The sequence below is a fragment of the Poromitra crassiceps genome (assembly GCF_964638095.1).
Source record: "Poromitra crassiceps genome assembly, chromosome: 16".
Taxonomy (NCBI): domain Eukaryota; kingdom Metazoa; phylum Chordata; class Actinopteri; order Beryciformes; family Melamphaidae; genus Poromitra; species Poromitra crassiceps.
In genome coordinates, this window is record NC_139645.1 from 19,855,572 (window position 1) to 19,880,571 (window position 25,000).

General features: G+C 42.2%; 2 protein-coding genes across 2 annotated transcripts in view; both read right to left on the reverse strand.

Moving 5' to 3' along the window:
- The window catches only part of LOC310791307 (uncharacterized protein), a 125,701-nt gene that overhangs the window by 74,040 nt on the left and 26,661 nt on the right, over positions 1-25,000 (reverse strand). The window lies entirely within an intron of this gene.
- Positions 9,213-25,000, reverse strand: part of LOC310791095 (E3 ubiquitin-protein ligase TRIM11-like) — a gene marked incomplete at its 5' end in the record, with an annotated part of 36,823 nt that continues 21,035 nt past the window's right edge. Inside the window, 3 exons of the mRNA XM_083652797.1 lie at positions 9,213-10,698; positions 10,955-11,001; positions 11,199-11,369. Of these exons, the coding sequence (XP_083508923.1) occupies positions 10,172-10,698; positions 10,955-11,001; positions 11,199-11,369 (745 nt within the window). The 3' untranslated portion in view covers positions 9,213-10,171. The remainder of the gene's footprint in view (positions 10,699-10,954; positions 11,002-11,198; positions 11,370-25,000) is intronic.

Genomic DNA, 25,000 nt, shown 5'->3' on the forward strand with positions numbered 1-25,000 from the left:
TGATGTAGTACAACATCCTGGTACTCTTGGCATACTGCATCTGACATACTATGTATTGGGACATACTAAATCTTTTTTTGCCTACTAAATAGTATGGAAGTATGGGTATTGGAACGGGGCCCGGGTCTCAGCTCTGCCATTGGCTCCGACCATTCCACGTGTCGCTCTCAAATACCTCCTCCGCAGTGAAACAACAACAATAGCTAGCAAGCTAACAAGCTACACGCTGAAAATAACAAGTTTTGACGAAGGTTTGGATTGTGCAATAAAGCAGGCCTGCTTGGTACTTTTGGTGGATGGTTGTAAAGGTAACAGAGCCCCCCTTCCCCGCTATACCAGAGTGAGAGTAGGAGGAGCCAGACTCTCTCCTGCGCTGGTACAGCACAAAACCACCAGCCACAGTGGCTGATGAGCAAAAAGGTTCATATCAAGCCCTGCTGAATCCACCATGGAAGGACTGTGATGTATTGTAGGATTTATGTTAAAACAACAAAGACTAAAGACATGTCAGCCAGTAGGGATGTCCCGATCACATTTTTTTTGCTCCCGATCCGATCCCGATCATGTGATTTTGAGTATCTGCCGATACCGATTTTTCCCGATCCGATCTTTCGGCAATGCATTAAGAAAAAAGAAAAGAAAAAACTGCAATCAAGTTGACCCTTAAGATTGTTTTTTTATTTAACAGTATCCAACTAACTATCCATTATATCCAACATGGATATGGCTTTTTTATTTAACAGTATATTCATTATATCCAACATGGATTCAAAATTTAAAACAAAATAAAATAAAGCTTATCAGTGGTGCACCACAAAATAACCATGTATGTATGATGTGCAGAATAGTGCAATAACAATGTAAATCAGGAAATGCGTTTGTTTTGGTAAATTCTTCTGCTCTGTGCGACACTAAATAAATGAATGATGATATGTAATTTAAAACCAAAACTAAGGCCTCAGGATGAGTTTAAGACGTGAACATGGTCATGTTTGTTGAATTACATTTTTTTTTTTTTTTTTTTTTTTACTCCCGATCTTTTTCCCCCGATTCCGATCTTCTAAAAATCACGTGATCGGCCCCGATCTCCGATCACGTGATCGGATCGGGACATCCCTATCAGCCAGCCTTCCAGAGAGCATTGAGCTGTTAAAACAACAAAGACGTAAGCCCATGGCACACCAATCAAACATTCTCCAACAAACACCAACAAACACCAACAAACACCAACAGACAATTGTCTGTGAATGTTGGCAGATGTTGGAGATTGTTTGAAAGCATGGCACACCGACCAAACATATTCAGCACAACAGTTGTTCTAATTTCAGCCAAATGGTGGCAGTAATGCAACAATAACTATGCCAACTGCCGTAAAACACCAAAGAAGAAGAAGCTGATATTAAAACTAAATAAATGAAACAATTTGAAATAAAATTATCTTTACAAAAAAATTAAACATTTTTGAGACATTTGCCTGTCCCAAACATGTAAAAAAAGAAACACCAGAAAAATAGAAACTGCACTGTGTTACAGCACATAGAAGATGGCTCAGACTGACAAAGTTAGTTATACATCTGTCGAGTAATACAATGATACACCCAGTTTATTTCTTTTGTAGCGACAGATGGCCTTAAACGCCACACTCACGTGACGCTTCTTGAGAGAGAGGTGAGGTAACTGCATCTTTCTGCAGACTTTATCGAGGGACCATGAAGGCGTCATGTGACAGGCAACGCTAGTTGAAGCCTGCCTGGAGGTCCTGCTGTAGGCAGCTGCAACAGTGTTTTCTCTGCTATCAACCTGGTTAATCTCGCTATATTCTTCATCACAGCGGGTCATTACCCACTGTGCACTTAATCGTGCACTAGTTCTGCATAAGCACCTGCAGCTCTCTCCTTATTTTACTGACGTTCTCAGTGATCACACGGCTGTTTACATGTGTTTCTGAACGGCTAGCTAGTTATTAGCATAGCTCGCTGTTAGCCGTCATGGATGTTCTCTCTCTCCCTCATTATGTAACCTTGCTGCGCATAACATTACTTATTTGCGGGAGTGCATGGGAGAAGTCTCCCGCTAGTGTTGTTGATGCCCAGTGTGATGGCACATGGTTGGCAGAGAAACGTATGTTTGCTGCGTCGCGTGTAACGTAGTTTAGAGGAGGCTCTGCCTCTGACCAAACTGACCAGACAACCGCATGCTTAGGCGCGCATGCGTGAGCTCCGTTTCCATGGATACGCGACTGAAAACATGGGAAGTTACCAGACAACAGCGAACAGCGAACAACGCCGGATTGAACAAGTCGAATCCTGGCAAACATGACAGAACATCGCCGAACATCGCCAAACACGAACAGACAAGGACAGACAGCTATGGCACACCAAACGAACATTTGTCTTTGTTCGTGTTTGTTTGTGTTTGTTTGAGAATGTTCGTTTGGTGTGCCATGGGCTTAGAGACATGTCAGCCAGCCTTCCAGAGAGCATTGAGCTGCTGTCAGGAAGGAGACGTTCACACTCTTCAACACTTTATTAGTTTGACGTCCATCACAGCCTTTCCTCCCTGCTTATCTGCTGTTTACAGACCACACCCTTTCCTCCAACCACCCAGACCAGAGCCGTATAATAGAAGAGTTCAACTTCCGACATCTCCATTCACTCCAATGGACCAGTTTTTTTTCCAGGAAGTAGAAAGTGGAACTCTTGAGTAAAAAAAGCAGCACTGTCGAGTTGCAGACAGATAGACAGTGTTGTACTTTGAAAGGGTTTTTCATCCCTTGAAATGAATCAAATTGTACATTATCGGCTTTATTTTAGCATGCAAAAGTAGCGCGAGACCCATTCCTGGCTGTTCATTGGCTAATGAATCTCGCATTTTGGTCCTCCGCTGACGCCACTCTCTCTCTAGAGGACACTAACCCAGACTACACCAACCTCACATCCTACTGGGGGGAGGGGCTACCCCAACCTCACATCCTACTGGGGGGAGGGGCTACACCAACCTCACATCCTACTGGGGGGAGGGGCTACTCAAACCTCACATCCTACTGGGGGGAGGGGCTACACCAACCTCACATCCTACTGGGGGGAGGGGCTACTCCAACCTCACATCCTACTGGGGGGGGGGGGCACACCAACCTCACATCCTACTGGGGGGAGGGGCTACCCCAACCTCACATCCTACTGGGGGGGGGGCTACACCAACCTCACATCCTACTGGGGGGGGGGCACACCAACCTCACATCCTACTGGGGGGGGCCTACCCCAACCTCACATCCTACTGGGGGGAGGGGCTACACCAACCTCACATCCTACTGGGGGGGGGCTACTCCAACCTCACATCCTACTGAGAAGGGGGGGGCTACCCCAACCTCACATCCTACTGGGGGGAGGGGCTACTCAAACCTCACATCCTACTGGGGGGAGGGGCCACCCCAACCTCACATCCTAATGGGGAGAGGGGCTATCTCAACCTCACATCCTACTGGGGGGAGGGGCTACCCCAACCTCACATCCTACTGAGAAGGGGGGGGGGCTACCCCAACCTCACATCCTACTGGGGGGAGGGGCTACCCCAACCTCACATCCTAATGGGGAGAGGGGGGGAGGGGGGGAGGCAGAAAACAGACGAGTTCAAGTTCATCAGGATGAATGAACTTGTTGGAGGGTCGGTGGAGGAATGTAATCTGGTGGGACCGACCGGCCGGCGCTCTCCTCAAGATCTTTATCTGATCCTCGGGATTCCAGAGGGTCAGTGAAGGCCTCACAGCACACTTTCCCCCCGGATCTTTCTCCCGTTTTCTCCCCAAGTGTACTTGGCCAATCGCCCTGCTGTCTCGGTCGATGCTCCGCCCCCTCTGCCGATCTGGGGAGAGTTGTAGAGACTAGCACATGCTTCCTCTGATACATGTGCACTTGTGCAGTCGCCAGCAGCTTCTTTTCACCTGACAGCGAGGGGTTTCGCCGGCAGGACAAAGCGTGTGGGAGGATCACAATATCCACCCCAGTTTCTCTCCCCGCCGAACAGGCGCCCCGACCAACCACAGGAAGCGCTAGTACAACGACCAGGACTCATACCCCACCGGCTTCCCACCCGCAGACACGGCCAATTGTGTGTGTAGGAACGTCCGGCCACGCCGGACGTACCGCTGCTGGGAATTGAACCCGTGTCTCTGCGGTGGTATTGCGAGTGCTTTGACCTCTAAACTACCCAGACGCCCCACAAGAGAAACACTCTGACTGTGTCTCAGTTCAGAGGCTGCTGAGTTTGAAGACTGAACGCGTCACAGTGGAGCGACCAAGCTGTCTCATCTGAAGGCTCCTTGAAATGTTGCCTTCTTCTCCTGAATTTGGAAGATGCAACGGATAGATCTGTCACGGCCCAACCTATCCCAGAATGCATTGCTCACCAGCCGGCAGCGTTATTGTCACTGATACTTCAACAGGAATATACTGGATTGATGTTGTAATTTATTGTAGGCATCGGCGATATAAAATATATTTTGTAACTTATTGTAGGCTATTCATAGCTTTCAAGGGGCGTTACGTAAGTACAAGGAACGCCCCTTCTGGCGGTCAAAACTCAAAACAACAATGGCGCTGAACACTGACCAGACGCAGCTGCAGCAAAAAGCGGTCTTTTTTCCTCCAGTTTCCAGTCAGGAATATTTAAACGCAGCACAGCTCTGTTTCATTAGTGACATAGTGACACGGTGAATCGATTCACTTTGCACCGTGACTCCAGTGTCTGCTTCATATTGGAAACGCAGCACAGCTCTGCCAGTAAAAAGCAGTTCCCTCGTAAGGGGACTGGTGTGGGTGTGTGTGTGGGTGTGTGTGTGTGAGTTTTCTTTCTCCGACGGCATTCTGTAAAAGCACAAGCCAGGCGTGTCTCCTCGTCGGTTAGTGCAACCGATAGCACAACAGGTATCCGGCATTTTGGCTTAACAAACAGCGTGAGAAACTAGTGACTCGGCGGGCACTGCGGAATGAACAAGTTTTTTTTTGACCGCCAGGTGGGCGTTCCCGGCAGAACGTAACGCCCCTTGAAAGTTATGAATATAAAATATATTTTGTAACTTATTGTAGGCTATATAAAATATATTTTGTAACTTATTGTAGGCTATATAAAATATATTTTGTAACTTATTGTAGGCGATATAAAATATATTTTGTAATTTATTGTAGGCTATATAAAATATATTTTGTAACTTATTGTAGGCGATATAAAATATATTTTGTAATTTATTGTAGGCGATATAAAATATATTTTGTCATTTATTGTAGGCGATATAAAATATATTTTGTAACTTATTGTAGGCGATATAAAATATATTTTGTAATTTATTGTAGGCGATATAAAATATATTTTGTAATTTATTGTAGGCGATATAAAATATATTTTGTAACTTATTATAGGCTATATAAAATGTATTTTGTAACTTATTATAGGCTATATAAAATTGTGTCCCAAGTTAGATACAGTCTGTATATAAGGTAATCTAAATCTGCCATAGACTTTTGTGAGTGTCAGAAGGTCCAATAAACACTCCAGTTTCAAAGGATTTGATTTTCTGGCAATTATTTCATGGTTCAGGTTTTACAGGCCACAGGGTTACAGTTTTTTCATCTTATAGTTTTATGATATTATTATTATTTTCTAATCTCATCCAGACAGAAGCAGCAGACTGAAGAGCAGAGCTTGTAAGTGGCAGAGAGCAGCACCTTTAAAGTGTTTAGTGACCCACTAAATCAGCTCACCTGTCGCCCTGATAAGTACATGGAGGAAAGTGCCACCAAATTGCATTCAAAATTGTGGCAGTTTAGTGTGGCCTAGCTTCTCTGCAAACATACACAGGCTACCTGATAAAACATAACTCAATACTATGAGTGAATCATTGTGGTCTTCTGGTAAATCCAGCATACAGCAGACCTTATTGAACCGAACCAAACCAAACCTAACCTGATGGAATTGGTTCACTCTGCAAATCCATTTTTCAAAGATGAATTTCTATTGATTTGCTGCAGGATGTATTGGATGTATGCCGAAGTAAAGAGTGGGTCTTAATGTAAAGTGAGATATTGTCAGCTTTTTTAATGGAGATAGGCGTGACTCTCTTCACAGCTAGCTCACCTGTAGCTGTGACCCGTTTCCTGTTGAAGTTAGCAACAGACTTTCACAAATATTTAACAATTGTTAAATAAATTCAATCAATCAATCAATGACTAAATAAATAACTCATCAATTAAATCCAGATCTATATTTATTTAGGCGACCATGCTATTACCCACTGAACTCCTTCACTGAGTCTGCAGCAGCTTGTCTCCTATTAGAGTTATTCAACTTTTCCACACATGTTTTCCAGGCAGCAGTTAAAGGCAAAGTAACATCATGACAGAGTTTCACAGTTACCTCAGCAGGGTCATAAATGTACTTGTTTCTGAATGTTCAAATGTGACCAGCCACTCTAAAGACATGACCATTGTTTAGTTTAGTTTGCAGCTGGTGAGTGAAGCTAATCCAGCAGCCACTTGCATATTGGACCAGGTGTGTGGTGGTGATGTTGACCCAGGTAGAGAGCTGTACCTTGAGCGGAGCCTCCAGCAGCTTGTGTATCCCGGCGATCTGCTCGCTGAGCGGCAGGTTCTCCTCCAGGCTGACCGTGGGAGGTCTCCTGGGTTCGGGGAAGTTGGTGCAGATGAACGGGTCCGAGTCCTCCAGGAACTGGACCCGGCAGGTGATGGAGGCCATGGCCGTGTGAGCTGCAGCTCAGTGCGGCTCGCTGTGGCTGCTGCCTCCGCTGGAAAACACTGAAGTGAGAGAGAGAGAGGAAGCTCCGCTCCTCTGACTGTGCCACACCACGGTCAAGCTGCTGGGAACATCCTGTACCACTACTTCCGATCACACCTTTCAAAATAAAACATAATCTGTATACCTATTTATTTTTGCATAGCCTACATTTGATGAGTGTTACTGTGTGTACCCTTATAGTTTGTTTTCATATTTATATTTTGCATACGTTTTATGAGTGTTACACATAGACTGCTAGCTAAAACCATAGACTGTATAAAAAAATAGTGGAAATAGTGGGCCTAGCCACAGTGACGTTACCTATTGGTTTGTGGACTCCTGTTTTGAAATTTTGAAGCCTCAATTTTGGCATTTTGACCCTTTGCCATTTTGTTTTTTGGAGCCAGAAGTGACCATATTTGGAAAGTGTGGCGTTGGGGAGGAGCTGATGCTTAGCAGATAGCTAGTGGCTAGCCACCTGTCACTCAAAGCAGCTATGCACTTATTTATGCATAACTTTAAACCTTGATCAAATTTGTCAAAAAAAGAGTCCACAAACTCACAGTGACCAGGTCCATATTTACTATACGGTTTATAGGAAATACAGGCATCGTGTCTGTCATCATATCACACCCATTAAGATATATAGATATATATTATGTCGATGATCACACCATACATACTGAACCCTTTTTTTAGAACCTTATTTAAATCTATAGTTTCACTCCACAATAAATGTGATGAGTGTTTTGACAGGACTTTTATTCTTCTGCACACAAATGCTTCATAATTCATGACAAATTTGATGCTTTTATTGTGAAAGCAAAATCATTCAACTACTGGTTCTGTTCTTGCTGCCTTGATGTAGACTGCCCACTAGTGACGTCATGAGAATCCTGTATGGAAATGCATACAGCAGAATGACATCATAGATCCAGAGATACATTGAGATGATCTGAAGCTCCAGCTGTTCTCAGGTCAGACTTACAGTCCAGATTAAAGGAAAGAACAGAGGGAAAGCACTGAGTGTGTAAAATAGGAAAAAGTTTAACTTAACTTAACTTAACCCCCTAATGTAAAAACATGTGTTTCTTCTTGTTCCTTCAGTTGGATGTCTGAGCTTCACTGGACAGAATGATGTCTGTGCAGTTTGACACTAGAAGCTGTTTTCACATTCAACTGCTGAAAGTGGAAAGTTTCTCTGACCTTATTAAATAATCATTTTTTTTAGGGGGCGGGCCTACGAGCATGATTTGTGACATCACAAAGAGTTTGGAAGCCAATCCCTGTCCAATATTCAATTTACAAAAGTGTCACGTGGAAACTTGAAGCCCCCAGTGCACAGACACTGACAATGGACTTGACAGTGAAGGAGATGTGTCCAGCATCAGTTTTGAGAAGAAATATTGCTTCATAGTCATATAGACTCTGTAAGTTTTAACGAGGGAAGAGTAGATTTCATTTTCAGGAATTAGCCTATAATCTAACTTTTCTAAGTAACTGAGTGAAACATCAGTGTGTTAGAAAAGTCATGAACAGAGAACAGCGCCATCTAATGGAATAATCACTAAGAATTTACTTTGTTGTTTGTCATTTGACAGTTTTCTGATCCATCCAGTCCACTAATTGTGGCTCCTCAGCAGTCAGCAGTTTATTTTATTCTCTACCATCATCTCATGAAAGCACAATAATAATTAACCTAAAACTTAATAATTCACCATAATGTAATTAAACCAAATAAAATAAAGCTCATAACGTATAGAAAATCCAATGTGATAAAATCTTGACCCTGTAACATAATGTCATATTTGCTCATATAGGCTAATAACTTATGTTATTGCTATTTCACATTCAGGCCTGATAACAGCATAATGCAACCAGTTAATGGCTGTGGTCGGTGCATGCAGTGCTTAACATAATAAAATACATCAGTCATATAAATACATGTAAGCTACTCATCTTATTTAACTCAGTTCATACACATTTATTATTTGTATTGTTTATTTTCTGACACAGTTTCTCTCATTTCTCTGAGTTGTTTGTCTTTCATCCAGCTGGAGAGAGGCTGGCTGTGTTTCTGCTTTAACTTCATGGTTGTATGTAGGCTATATTGTGTATGTGTCATTATATGTTGTGTGAATAAAAAGAAAAAATACGATTAAATAAAACATGCAGTTTTCAGTAAGGTCACCTTTGGGACAATGGGATCTGTTCTCTTTAAGATGAGGGTTTGTGTGGAGCAATGTCGCCCTCTGGTGGATTAAACAGGCCACGCTACAGCATGTGTGCAGGCTGGCTGGCTTTGTTGTTTCTACTCTGAAAGTAAAGGAGCGTCCTGCACGAGATGGAGTAGCTCTGCTAGCGCGCGCGAGAGAAAGAGAGAGAGAGAGAGAGAGAGAGAGAGAGACTCGCGCGCACTAGAGAGAGAGACTCGCGCGCTCTCTAGTGCGCGCGCCGCGCGAGTCTCTCTCTCTCTCGCGCTCTCAGAGAGAGAGAGAGAGAGACTCGCGCTCTCTCTCTCTCTCTCTCTCTCTCTAGTGCTGCTCGAGTCTCTCTCTCTCTCTCTCTCTCTCTCTCTCCTTCAGTCTCAACCTGCTTTACTGGCTTGTTGACAAGAACATTCCTGTGTTGCCAAAGTGAATGGATGAAAAAGAGAATCAATAAAAGACAAATATATTTGAGGGAAATCAAAACAAAGAAATAGAAGATAGAAAAGGATCAAAGTACATCAAGTGAGCATAAGATTGTCAAGACAAAGTATACAGTGAGTCATGTGTCATATAAATCCATACAAACAATGCAGACTACATGAACATATACATGACATCATATGAAAGCAGAGACAGAAGACAGTTTGTAATAATTCTGTGATGTAAAGTTCTACATTGTTGCTGTTATGTCAGCAGAGACACATTTAGCTGCTAAGTGCTTCACATGAGTACTTAGTGCTTAGTAGATACTGTACATGAAGGCCAATCAGAGGCTCAGTCACATCTTCAACCAATCACACACTAATGTCAATCAACAGTTACATGTTCCTTGATTTTCATCACTCAACTGATTTAACAACAGAGCAATAATACACTGCTTTATTTAAAGACAACAATAATGACATATTAAAGTCAACAAGTTCTGTTTCAAAATATACACATCAAACATTCTTCATTTAATGTTGATCATTTTCAGGCTAAAATGTCTGTTCTTGTTGCATGTGATGTTACAACTCTGACCAGTTACTGTTCTCTCTCTCTCTCTCTCTCTCTCTCTCTCTCACACACACACACACAATGTTCACAACCACATGAGCAATGAACTTGCATGCAAACACTATTCTGACTTTAGGTGTTTGTGTTTGGTCACAGTGTGTTTCTGTCTCACTCCTCTATCACAGAGACACTGAGGCACGTTCAGACCGGAGCCTAAACGCAGGGTAAAGTGGTTCAGTGAATGAAGAGTGGAAAGTGTGGAGGTGAATCAGTTTGTCAGAGGAAACTGTGTAGAAGGACAGAGAGCCAGCAGGACAGTCAAGATACACTGCGACTCTGTTAGAGAGAAAGGAGCGGGGGGGAGGTATGTCTGTGCGTGTGTTATTGTGCCGGGCAGCGTAACCATCATCAGAGCAGTTCAGACTCCAGGACTTTTCATTCCCTCCAAGCAGACAGTCATGACCCACTCCTCTCCTGCTGATTCCTCTGTAAGTCACTCCTATATAAACACTTCCTTTCCTCTCAACCTCCCAGTAACAGCGATCAGTCAGACCATCTCTACACAGCAGCTGCCACATGGTGTCAAATCTCTCTGGGTGATCAGGATATGGCTGCTGCTCTCTCACCCTCTTCACCTTTCTGTTGTCTTCAGACAGGAGGAGGTATCTGTTTGCTGTGTTTGGGTCCAGTGTGAGATCACAGGCATCTGATGAGACAACAAGACTCGTTACAGCAGCAGCTTCTCATCTAATAAACATGTTTGTTTGTTTGTTGATTTGTTGATTTATTGACAGTTCATTTCTCAGCAGTTTGATGATGTCACATGATGTCAGCCATCTTCCTGACTCACAGGATGTGAATGAATGGACGTCACAGACTGTGCTGTAGATGCACTTTCCTTCTCACTAGTTGAATGTGTTGCTTTCTTTTTATGAATCAAACTAAATAAAATACACACTTACATTTCTTCAGACCTGGTCTCAGCCACTGCACTCCACCATGTTCCACACTGGAGGAATAAACAGGGAAGAAGTCAGACCAGCAGATTCTCTTTGATGATGGAAACATGGACATTTAATAACCTTCAATATGAAGGATTTCCACTCATATCCTCCATTAAACATGAAACATATTCCTCATCTTCTCAGTGTGACAGAGAAAATGTGTGTGACTCTCAGTCTTCTAGCAGATGTTGTCTCTTCATACCTGAGAGTCTCCAGTCTCCAGGTTGGATCCTTCAGTCCAGCAGAGAGGAGCTTCACTGAGGCTTCTGGATGATTGTAGCTCAGGTCCAGCTCTCTCAGATGGGAGGGGTTGGAGCTCAGAGCTGAGGCCAGAGAAGCACAGCCTTCCTCTGAGAGCAGACAGTAAGACAACCTACACACACACACACACACACACACACACACACACACACACACACACACACACACACACACACACACACACACACACACACACACACACACACACACACACACACACACACACACACACACACACACACACACACACACACTCTCTCTCTTTAATGGGGACTGTGGGGAAAAGTGCAGTGGTCTGCAGCAGAGGAGTTGAAACAACCTGACGTCACACTGCAGTGGCCAATCACGTCAATGCACACACACACACACACACGCACGCACGCGCGCGCACACGCACGCACGCACGCACGCACACACACACACACACACACACACACACACACCCTGTTTCACTCTGTCTCTCTATCCACTCCTTTTTTCTTCTGTCACTTGTTGCTTGTCTCTGTCCCTCTCTTTCTCTCTGTCCCTCTCTTTCTTTCTCTCTGTCCCTCTCTTTCTTTCTCTCTCTCTCTGTCCCTCTCTTTCTTTCTCTCTGTCCCTCTCTTTCTCTCTGTCCCTCTCTCTCTTTCTCTCTGTCCCTCTCTCTCTTTCTCTCTGTCCCTCTCTCTCTTTCTCTCTGTCCCTCTCTTTCTCTCTGTCCCTCTCTTTCTTTCTCTCTGTCACTCTCTTTATTTCTCTCTCTCTCTGTCCCTCTCTTTCTCTCTGTCCCTCTCTTTCTTTCTCTCTCTCTCTCTGTCCCTCTCTTTCTCTCTGTCCCTCTCTTTCTTTCTCTCTCTCTCTGTCCCTCTCTTTCTCTCTGTCCCTCTCTTTCTTTCTCTCTGTCCCTCTCTTTCTCTCTGTCCCTCTCTCTCTTTCTCTCTGTTCCTCTCTCTCTTTCTCTCTGTCCCTCTCTTTCTTTCTCTCTGTCCCTCTCTTTCTCTCTGTCCCTCTCTTTCTCTCTCCCCCTCTCTTTCTCTTTGTCCCTCTCCCTCTCGCTCTCTTTCTCTCTGTCCCTCTCTTTCTGTCTCTCTCGCTCTCCCTCTCTTTCTCTCTGTCCCCCTCTCTCTCTGTCCCCCTCTCTTTCTCTCTGTCCCTCTCTTTCTGTCTCTCTCGCTCTCTTTCTCTCTGTCCCGCTCTCTTTCTCTCTGTCCCCCTCTCTTTCTCTCTGTCCCCCTCTCTTTCTCTCTGTCCCTCTCTGTCCATCTCTCTTTCTCTTTGTCCCTCTCTCTCACTCTCTCTTTCTGTCTCTCTCGCTCTCCCTCTCTTTCTCTGTCCCTCTCTCTCGCTCTCCCTCTTTCTCTCTCTCGCCCCCCCTCTCTTTCTCTGTCCCTCTCTCTCGCTCTCCCTCTCTTTCTCTCTGTCCCTCTCTCTCGCTCTCCCTCTCTCTCTCTGTCCCTCTCTCTCTCTCTCTGTCCCTCTCTCTCTCTCACTGTCCCTCTCTCTCTCTCTCTCTCTCTCTCTCTCGCTCTCCCTCTCTTTCTCTCTGTCCCTCTCTCTCTCTTTCTCTCTGTAGCTTGCTGGCTAATAAGAGTCAAGGTAACGTTAGCTGCAAACTCAGGAGAAAATGAGCTCTTGTGGCTCCTAATCATACAGAAGAGACACAATTTGACTTTCAAAATAAAAGCACTCATGTATTACTGCATGACTCACTACAGGATCAAACTCACTTTTCAAAGGCACAACATTATGTTCATTTAAAACACGTTTCTATGTGAATGTGTTCTTTATTTCCTCCTTGGTACTTGGGGTATTTCAGAACACACACACACACACACACACACACACACACACACACACACACACACACACACACACACACACACACACACACACACACACATACACACACACACACACACACACACAGAGTGATCGTCAGGGTCGGCATGGCTCTGGTTCAGCCTATTTAAAATCAGCAACAATGTTTTTCATTTATATCCATGCTCATTATTATTGAACCATTGTAGATATTTCTCCCAGTGGTGTACTCTATCTGATACACAGGTATAAACAGTGTACTCTATGTGATACACAGGTATACACAGTGTACTCTATGTGATACGCAGGTATACACAGTGTACTCTATGTGATACACAGGTATACACAGTGTACGCTATGTGATACGCAGGTATACACAGTGTACTCTATGTGATACACAGGTATACACACAGTACTATATGTGATACACAGGTATACACAGTATACTCTATGTGATACACAGGTATACACAGTGTAGTCTATGTGATACACAGGTATACACAGTGTACTCTGTGATACACAGGTATACACAGTGTACTCTATGTGATACGCAGGTATACACAGTATACTCTATGTGATACACAGGTATACACAGTATACTCTATGGTATACACAGTGTACTCTATGTGATACACAGGTATACACAGTGTACTCTATGTGATACGCAGGTATACACAGTGTACTCTATGTGATACACAGGTATACACAGTATACTCTATGTGATACGCAGGTATACACAGTGTACTCTATGTGATACACAGGTATACACAGTATACTCTATGTGATACGCAGGTATACACAGTGTAGTCTATGTGATATGCAGGTATACACAGTGTACTCTATGTGATACACAGGTATACACACAGTACTCTATGTGATACGCAGGTATACATAGTGTACTCTATGTGATACACAGGTATACACAGTGTACTCTATGTGATACACAGGTATACACAGTGTACTCTATGTGATATGCAGGTATACACAGTGTACTCTATGTGATATGCAGGTATACACACAGTACTCTATGTGATACGCCAACACAGTCTCTTAGAAAAACGTATAATACCAACGATGTGGACCAACGTTGCTATTTTACAATTTCGGCTCGAAAAACGTAAAATATTAACGTTCCGAGTGGTTAGGGTGAGGATTAGAGTAGGGGGAGGGGTTAGAAACAGAAAATCTCCATAAAACACGCCCAAACCCCGCCCACCGCTGTAGACGCGTACGTTCCCATTTTACAATTTCTTAGCCGACATCGTAAAATAGCAAAGTTTGTCCACAAACGTGCCAATTTTACGTTTTTTTTGGAGATCGGGTTGGATACGCAGGTATACACACAGTACTCTATGTGATACGCAGGTATACACAGTGTACTCTATGTGATACACAGGTATACACAGTATACTCTATGTGATACGCAGGTATACACAGTGTACTCTATGTGATATGCAGGTATACACAGTGTACTCTATGTGATACACAGGTATACACACAGTACTCTATGTGATACGCAGGTATACATAGTGTACTCTATGTTTTTTTTCAGAATTTTTTTTTCAGATTCAGATTCAGATTTATTTCGCCCCCCACACACACAAACAGTTGACATGTGGATCAACATCAAGACACAATTGTGTGGAGTGCCAGGTCTCCAAAGAAGCTACTTAAAGCTTATAGCAGGAGCCTGAGCAGGAAGACTTAACACAACTTAAATACAAGTTACTGCATACAGTATAACACAACAACAATTACACAACAGGACAGTTAACAGACAAACAAAACAAACAAAACAATCCCAGATCAATGGATAAGTATAAGTATACTTATAATACATATTATTACTATATATTATATTATACATTATATACACTATATATTATATATTATAACATACTATATTATTATACATACAGATTAAGCAGTTGTTCTTTCATTTTTTTCTTGAAAACAGAGATGGATGGAGATGTTTTCAGGCTCTCATCAAGCCCATTCCAGATCCGCGGCCCTCTATTGGTTATACTTAGACTGGTGCATTTCAGTCGTCTTTTCTTACCATAAATAAGATGTGTATTTCTGGTATTAAATGAATGAGCGGGACGGTTGACTGGGATGAGCTTGGAGAGTCTTGGATTTAAATTATGGACAACTTGATACATCATGATTGCGTTTTGGTGAATATTAAACTCAGCAAGCCTCAGAAGATTATAGCTATGGAAGAGGGAACATGTGGGTGCGTTGAAGTCCGACCAGGATACGGCTCGTATTATTTTCTTTTGTAAGCTTTCTAATTTCTTCAGATAACTGGGGAAGGTGTTACACCAAATGATGTTACAGTAATTAATGTGTGGCTCAAACAGGGTTTTGTACAAGATCAGGAGAGCAGATAAAGGAAGAAAATGACGGAGTTTGAAGAATAGACCAACATATTTAGACAGTTTTTTTAACAGGTGATCAATGTGACATTTGAAGTTGATTGACTCGTCTATGAGGACCCCCAAGAATTTTGTTGACCTTACTCTTGTCAACTCCCTTCCATCTATATTGAGATGGATATGATCCACTGATTTTTTGTTAGAGTGGAATATAATGAAGTTGGTTTTGCTGATATTCAGTGACAATTTATTACATTTGAACCAAGTATCCACTTGTTTGAGTTCAACGTTGAGTAGATCTTGAAGCTCATGAGAATCGTTATGGGACAGGAATAAGTTTGTGTCATCAGCAAATATCACTTTATGCAATAATTTAGAGGAGTTGACAAAATCGTTGATATAGAGAATGAAGAGCAAAGGCCCCAAAAGTGAACCTTGGGGGACCCCATATTTAACATCCATTTTTTGAGAATGAAAATCATGTATGTCAACATACTGGTATCTACAATGCAGATAATCACGAAACCATTCAAGAGTCAGTCCTCTGATACCATAATGGTGCAACTTCCCCAACAAGATGTCAAAATCAATAGTGTCAAAGGCCTTTGAAAGGTCCAGAAATACACCCACTCCACAGTTCCCCCGATCAACAGCATCATTTATTTTTTCTATTAGGTCTAATATTGCCATACAAGTTGTATTCTTTTTTCTGAAACCATACTGAGAGGATGTGAGAATATTGAGCTTATCAAGATATTTGCTGAGTCTTTTAAACACAACTCTCTCATACATTTTAGAGATAACAGGCAAGACTGATATTGGACGATAGTTGGTGATACTATTTTTATCACCAGATTTGAAAATTGGTATTACTCTTGCAATTTTGGTCATCCTAGGCACCACACCAGAAAGTAAAGATAAATTTATGCAATATGCAAGTGGTTTTGCTATAATAGCAGCTACGGCAATCAAGATTTTACTGCAGATTCCGTCCACACCAGCTGTACGAGAGTTGTTCAGATTCATGATGGCTTCATATACTTCATCGCAGTCAGTAGGTTTCATAAAAAATGAGTTGGGATAGTCTCCTGTGAGATACTGGTTGTAAGAGATACCTTGGGCAGGAGAGATTTTATTGGCCAGGTCTTCGCCTACAGAGACGAAATAAGAGTTGAATTGATTAGAGAGTTTGGACAGGTTGACAAGATCTGGGAGAACTGATGGTTTTTTGTCCCTGTTCAGGACCTTATTCAGGACCAACCAGGTCCTCTTGGAGTCACCCTGGGCTGTCCTTAGCTGTTCCGCAAAATGGACACATTTGCTTTTCCTTATTATATGGGTGAGCTTATTCCTGTAGGCATTATATTTATTTTTATTAATGAGGCTCGGATTTTTTATATACTGTTTATAAAGTTTGTTTTTCTGTTTTATGGAAGTCAATATTCCCTTTGTGAGCCAAGGGTTTTGATCTTCAGCTCTGCACACGACAGTCTTTTCAGGAATTGAGTTACGAATAGAATCAGATAATTCGCTGATCAGGCTGTCATATGCAGTGTCTGGGTCAGGAGCAGAGTAAACATTATTCCATGACTTTGTCTTCAAGTTGTCACAGAGCTGGCTCAGAGTTCTGTTATTTAACACTTTCGTTGGTTTCTTACAGAGAGGGGGAGCTAGTACACAAGTGAGATTTACAAACAGTACAATAGGAAAGTGATCAGTTATGTCTGTCAGAACCACTCCAGATTCCAATGTGGTGTTACGAATGTTAGTGACAATATTATCTATGATGGACTTGGATGAAGATGTTACTCTTGTATAGGTGTTTATCGTTGGAAAAAACGAGAAAGAATGTAGTGTATTTATGAAATCATTTTTAATTGCATCTTCTTTGGAGATATCAATGTTAAAATCTCCCAAAAAAATGCAGTTGTTATTTTTTTATTTATAGAGTATAATGTTTCTTCTAGTTTATCCCTGAAATCGTCCAGATTTGAGTCAGGGGGCCGATAAATTATTCCAACTGTAAGTTTTTTACCCTTTTGAAGATCAATATCGATAAATAGGGAATCAGAAGGATCATCAAGATCAACATTAGCACTAACATTGGCTTGGAGACTGGAGTTCACATAAAGACACACTCCTCCACCTAATTTACCATTTCTGTTCTTGTGGAATAACTTGTAACCCTTTAGATTCAAAATATCAATGTATGACTTGTCATTTAACCAAGTTTCACTGCATCCAATGATATCAAATTTACAAGTAGTAGTAAGTAAAGAAACTAGATCATTATAATGTTTGGATAGGCTTCTAATATTAAGGTGTATCAAGGAGAACTTGGTCACAGTATTTAAATAGTTAAGTTGTTCAGGTTCATATTGCCTACAATTTATGTTTCCACCATCAAGGCAACATTCTTGATCATAATCTCCATCCTCTTTATTCAAGTTAAAGAAAACCATATGGATAGCTTTTTAGATTCCTGAGCTCTGGGAACAACACACAACAACAATAGACAGATAAGGTATACACAGTGTACTTTGTGATATGCAGGTATACACAGTGTACTCTATGTGATATGCAGGTATACACACAGTACTCTATGTGATACACAGGTATACACAGTGTACTCTATGTGATACGCAGGTATACACAGTGTACTCTATGTGATATGCAGGTATACACACAGTACTCTATGTGATACACAGGTATACACAGTTTACTCTATGTGATACGCAGGTATACACACAGTACTCTATGTGATACACAGGTATACACAGTGTACTCTATGTGATACACAGTTATACACACAGTACTCTATGTGATACGCAGGTATACACACAGTACTCTATGTGATACACAGGTATACACAGTGTACTCTATGTGATACGCAGGTATACACAGTGTACTCTGTGATATGCAGGTATACACAGTGTACTCTATGTGATATGCAGGTATACACACAGTACTCTATGTGATACGCAGGTATACACAGTGTACTCTATGTGATACACAGGTATACACAGTGTACTTTGTGATATGCAGGTATACACAGTGTACTCTATGTGATATGCAGGTATACACACAGTACTCTATGTGATACACAGGTATACACAGTGTACTCTATGTGATACGCAGGTATACACACAGTACTCTATGTGATACGCAGGTATACACAGTGTACTCTATGTGATATGCAGGTATACACAGTGTACTCTATGTGATACGCAGGTATACACACAGTACTCTATGTGATACGCAGGTATACACACAGTACTCTATGTGATACGCAGGTATACACAGTGTACTCTATGTGATACGCAGGTATACACAGTGTACTCTATGTGATACGCAGGTATACACAGTGTACTCTATGTGATACGCAGGTATACACAGTGTACTCTATGTGATACACAGGTATACACAGTGTACTCTATGTGATACGCAGGTATACACAGTGTACTCTATGTGATACACAGGTATACACAGTGTACTCTATGTGATACACAGGTATACACAGTGTACTCTATGTGATATGCAGGTATACACAGTGTACTCTATGTGATATGCAGGTATACACAGTGTACTCTATGTGATATGCAGGTATACACAGTGTACTCTATGTGATATGCAGGTATACACACAGTACTCTATGTGATATGCAGGTATACACACAGTACTCTATGTGATACGCAGGTATACAGTGTACGCTATGTGATACACAGGTATATACAGTGTACTCTATGTGATATGCAGGTATACACAGTGTACTTTATGTGATACGCAGGTATACACAGTGTACTCTATGTGATACACAGGTATACACAGTATACTCTATGTGATACACAGGTATACACAGTGTACTCTATGTGATACGCAGGTATACACAGTGTACTCTATGTGATACGCAGGTATACACAGTGTACTCTATGTGATACGCAGGTATACACAGTGTACTCTATGTGATACACAGGTATACACAGTGTACTCTATGTGATACGCAGGTATACACAGTGTACTCTATGTGATACACAGGTATACACAGTATACTGTATGTGATACACAGGTATACACGGTGTACTCTATGTGATACACAGGTATACACAGTGTACTCTATGTGATACACAGGTATACACAGTGTACTCTATGTGATACACAGGTATACACAGTATACTCTATGTGATACACAGGTATACACAGTATACCACTGGGAAAGCTCCAGGATTTGAGTATACCCACTTTAAATTGGGCAAGGATACAGTTATGTGACAGTTGTAGGCCTATATTATATATATAGAGAGAGAGAGAGAGGGAGAGAGAGAGAGAGAGAGGTAGAGAGAGAGAGAGGGATGGGGAGAGAGAGAGAGAGAGGGATGGGGAGAGAGAGAGAGAGAGAGAGAGAGAGAGAGAGAGAGAGAGAGAGATAGGTTCCCTATAGGTCAGTGATTATCAACCTCTTTCATATCAAGGACCCCTCATTTAGTCCACATCAGGGCAACAGACCCCATTTGATGAGATGTTGTCTCTCAAAGCCAAATGTGAGAATATTTCTAGATGACTCTTGTCCAGAGCTGCTTGACTCTCTGTATTGTAGTTAAATAACAGTGAAACTATGATCCAAACAGTCATTGTGTTAACTTCATGTAAATGAAATAATAGACCTGCAGGCCCCACCCAGGACCCCCCCTGCTGTGTGTGATAACAAATCTCACTCCAAGCTGAAACTTACAGTAAACCCACTACAATTAATGACTACACCACTGATTTCACCAACAACTGTTGTAACTTAACTAACTACGGTAGTCCTTTTGCAGCATAGCCTAGGTACAGTGTAGACCAGGGATACTCAACTGGCGGCCCGCGGGGTTGCCCCTGTGTGGCCTGCGATGGAATAGCAGTGCACCTGAACGCACATGCAAGATACCCGCTGAATAAGTGTGCAAATGTTCATGTCATTCTGACCAATACTCCACTTCTGTTATAGCATTTCAGTCTGGAATATGGAATATCTTTCAATAATCTATGATTTAGCTTCTAAATTGTCAAATACCGCCGTATGCTTGCTACCCAGGCACTTATGTATGTACTTAACCTAACTAACTTAACCTAACAAACTATCCGGTGTGCACAACATTGTCAGACTAAACTCCAGCTGACACCCCAAAAACCTACAATCCGCTGCAGAAAAATGTATATTGTTTGTTTATTAACTGGCCCCTGGCCTTCTATCATTTCACGAAAGTGGCCCCCGGGCAAAGCAAGTTGAGTATCCCTGGTGTAGACCACTAGTTGCATTTTACAGTGATGTTACAGTCAGCAACAGTCCAATAGGTTTGATAAGCGTACAGCAGCTTCACATGCCTCAGAGAAACACCATCCTCAACACAACTGCCCGGCACCACAAGGCAGCACATCATCTTTGTACTGTACATGACGCACACGTCATGAAATAAGACAAACTATACAAACACTGAAACACATTCACACACTGAAACACATTCACACCACACACTGAAACACATTCACACTACACACTGAAACAAATTCACACACCACACACTGAAACACATTCACACCACACACTGAAACACATTCACACTAGGGCATTCACAGACTAGTCGACTAGTCGACTAGTAAAACCACTAGTCGACACTGTGCTTAGTAGTCGACTAGTCGTTTTAGCAAAACATTATTATTATTTTTTTTATCTTTAACTCATTAACTCATTCACCGCCAAAGACGTCTTTGACGTGTTATCAGAAATAGCCCTCCCCGCCAATGACGTGTTTGACGTGTTTTTGTTTTTATTAGTGCAGCGCTTAGTTCAAACACTTCCCCAGCCTTCGACACAGACACAGGTCCCTAACCTCAAAGTCAAGCCGACAGCACGTTATCAAACACATACCGCAGCTGTTGTTTGAAATAAGGAAGAAGGAGGAAAGGAGGAAAAACAGAGAAATGCGCTTCCTTGTAGAGAGGAGAAACGCCATTGAAACGCCCCTCGGCACGCTGCACTGCTCGCCTTGCTGCAGGGCGAACCTGGATTGCCTAGTCAAACCCGTGACGAACATGATCGATCCGGTTCCAGCAGCGCCTGGTCCCAAAGCCAAGCCGGACCCGTTCCTGTGTCGTGTCTCAGCATTCGTCCCAGCCCGAACGAGAGGAGGAAAACGAGCAGAGGCAGAGGAGGCAAAATGCTGATGGGGAAGGAGGTGCGGGGGAAGGAGGTGCGATCTAGCAGCAGCTGTGGACAGAACTCTCTCTCTCTGTGTGTGTGTGTGTGTGTGTGTGTGTGTGTGTCTGTGTCTGTGTGTGTCTGTCTGTCTGTCTGTCTGTCTGTCTGTCTGTGTGTCTGTCTGTCTGTCTGTCTGCACACTCACTCACACTGAGCAAACTGTATTGTTGAATGTAAAAAAAGCACTTCATATATATATATATATATATATATATTTTTTTTTTTGTCATTTGTGTCATAATGAATAATATTTACATGTCTGATGTCAATACAGTTCAAAATAAAAGAATTGAGAGCGAGTTCTGCCTGAGATTGTGTGCTGTACATAAATGCCATTTTCTGCAATTTCTTTTCTCAGAGAGACCTTTTGGGTGAAAACAGGGTGTATATAAATGGCTATAAGTAGAGTACAGAACATGCTAAAAGCTCACTTTTTTTTTCCTGGTGAACCCAGAGACATACATCTTCATTTTGAGGTATTGCAAATCACTTTGTTGCTAATAGATAATTTACTGTGGGTCTTGAAAGATGACCAACAATTATGAAAATCTTTGGCCTGTGCTAAATATTGGCAGTCCTAAACTGGCCATGAATGAGTTAAGTGCCATGGACGAGTATGTTCGTCAATTGGTTTAGTAACATAGAGTGCCAAGGACGAGTATGTTCGTCAATTGCGGTTTTTGACGGTGGGACGTGCATCAAAGCCAGATCCATCTCCTGTGAAAGTATGGTGGCTGTTGAATGTGTAAAAGCTATTTTAGGGACCCATTAGGTGGCGACAGTGCTCTCCAGATTACAGAAAGGCGAGGAAAAAACAGAGAAGAAGTCGTTGGGGAAACGGAAATCGCATCGCATCCGTATGCATCGATATGCATGAGGCATAACGTTAGCTGTGCCTGCAGCAGCCAATCTGCTGCCACAATTGAGCACCTCCGTGTCCGCTGCGATAGCCCATCCGCATGATTTTGTTATTAGTTGTTATTATTCTCAACTGGAAGCATGGGAGCCGGTGACAAATAGACGCGGAACGCTGTAAAAAAGCTGGATGTAGCGGACTTTTCAGTGCAGAGCAAACGCAGCAGAAAGCCCCAGAGACACTCCCATGGAGGAGGAGTGTGCAGTTGGGGGGGGGGGGCACGCAGAGCAGCATGCAACACTGACCCAGACAGACCCAGACAGCAGGACAGGATTGGCAAACGCAAGCTAGAATATCTGATGCCCACCAGCAGTAAATCAAGACCAGCAAGAAGCTGCAACCAGCAGCGCACGCAGGGGCCAGCGCTGCTGGTTGCAGCTAAAAAATATTGTTTTGCCAAACAAAATTCCTTTTGAGGTTTTTTGAGGTTATTTTTGAGGTGTGACTACATCAGAAAATATTAGCTTCAGTCAGTGATGTGCATGAAATGTTTAATTTCACAAAAGGCTCATTATCTCAGCTTCTAGAAAAAAACGTCTGTTTTTGGTTAAATCAAGCTATCTTCTCCGGCTGATAACTAAAGAACGGAAAATGATATCAATAAACCTGTTTTTGCTGATGATAGAAGAGAGTCTCATCGTTCTTTTTGCGTGTTCGGTGTTTACATAGTAATATCACACAATATTCTGTGGGCCTCGAGAAATCACTGAAAACGCTCTGAAACTCTGGCACTGGGAGCGTCCGTTCTCCAAAAGTGGCTGGCACTCAATGAGTTAAGAAAGAACATGAGGTATTTACACGACATACATGGACTATCATATCCCATATCCCCCACAAAGAACATCAAAACACAACAAAACAAAACAAGAAAACTGCATAAGATACACAATAATCCAAGAACAAACAAGACTATTGGACAAACAACCAAACAAAAACAATGCATTCAAAGTAAATACATAGATCTTGCCCTGTTGGCAGCTAGGAAATGCATAGCTTTAAATTGGAAAGCATCCAATCCCCCAGCTGTAGTTCACTGGTGGAATGAACTCTCAAGCTACCATACGTTGGATAACATTTACTACAAGAGCAAAGGCAGATTCTTAGACATCCCCAAAATATGGCAACCACATACAGACTTTGACTTTAAGAACTTTTTACCCCAGTGTCATTAGGCTTATCAGGATAGGAGCTGAATGCATTGTTTTTGTTTGGTTGTTTGTCCAATAGTCTTGTTTGTTCTTGGATTATTGTGTATCTTATGCAGTTTTCTTGTTTTGTTGTGTTTTGATGTTCTTTGTGGGGGATATGGGATATGGGATATGATAGTCCATGTATGTCATGTAAATACCTCATGTTCTTTCTTAAAGATTAAAAAAAAAAAAAAAAAAAAAAAAAAAACGACTAGTCGACTACCTTTAGGGACGACTAGTCGACTAGTAAAATTCACTAGTCGTGAATGCCCTAATTCACACCACACACTGAAACACATTCACACCACACACTGAAACACATTCACACACCACACACTGAAACACATTCACACTACACACTGAAACACATTCACACCACACACTGAAACACATTCACACACTGAAACACATTCACACACTGAAACACATTCACACTACACACTGAAACACATTCACACCACACACTGAAACACATTCACACACTGAAACACATTCACACACTGAAACACATTCACACTGAAACACATTCACACACTGAAACACATTCACACCACACACTGAAACACATTCACACCACACACTGAAACACATTCACACCACACACTGAAACACATTCACACACTGAAACACATTCACACACTGAAACACACTACACACTGAAACACATTCACACCACACACTGAAACACATTCACACACTGAAACACATTCACACACTGAAACACATTCACACTGAAACACATTCACACACTGAAACACATTCACACCACACACTGAAACACATTCACACACTGAAACACATTCACACCACACACGAGCACGGCATGGAGGCCAAAAAACACAACAGCACATTAGGCAACGCAGTCTTAACAAAGCCATTATGTATATCAAATATACATTCCATGCCCTACCTATTAACATCAGTGTGCTCGATCCTGTCCTGTCCAGTCTGTGTCCAAAGACAAATAAAGTCTCTCCTTTGCAGTGTTGGGACTGTAACTTAACTACTTTTTTCAGTAACTAGTAATCTAACTAATTACTTTTTCAAATTCAGTAACTCAGTTACAGTTACTAAAATAGTAACTGGGCTAGTTACTAGTTACTTTAGGACATGAAAATAACGGACAACTTCAGAGGATTACCCAGTTTCTGATCCTCAGACCTAGTCCGGGGAGAGAGCTGCAGCCAGAGCCCCAGAGGCTAAGGACCTTGATAGGCTATAAGCCTC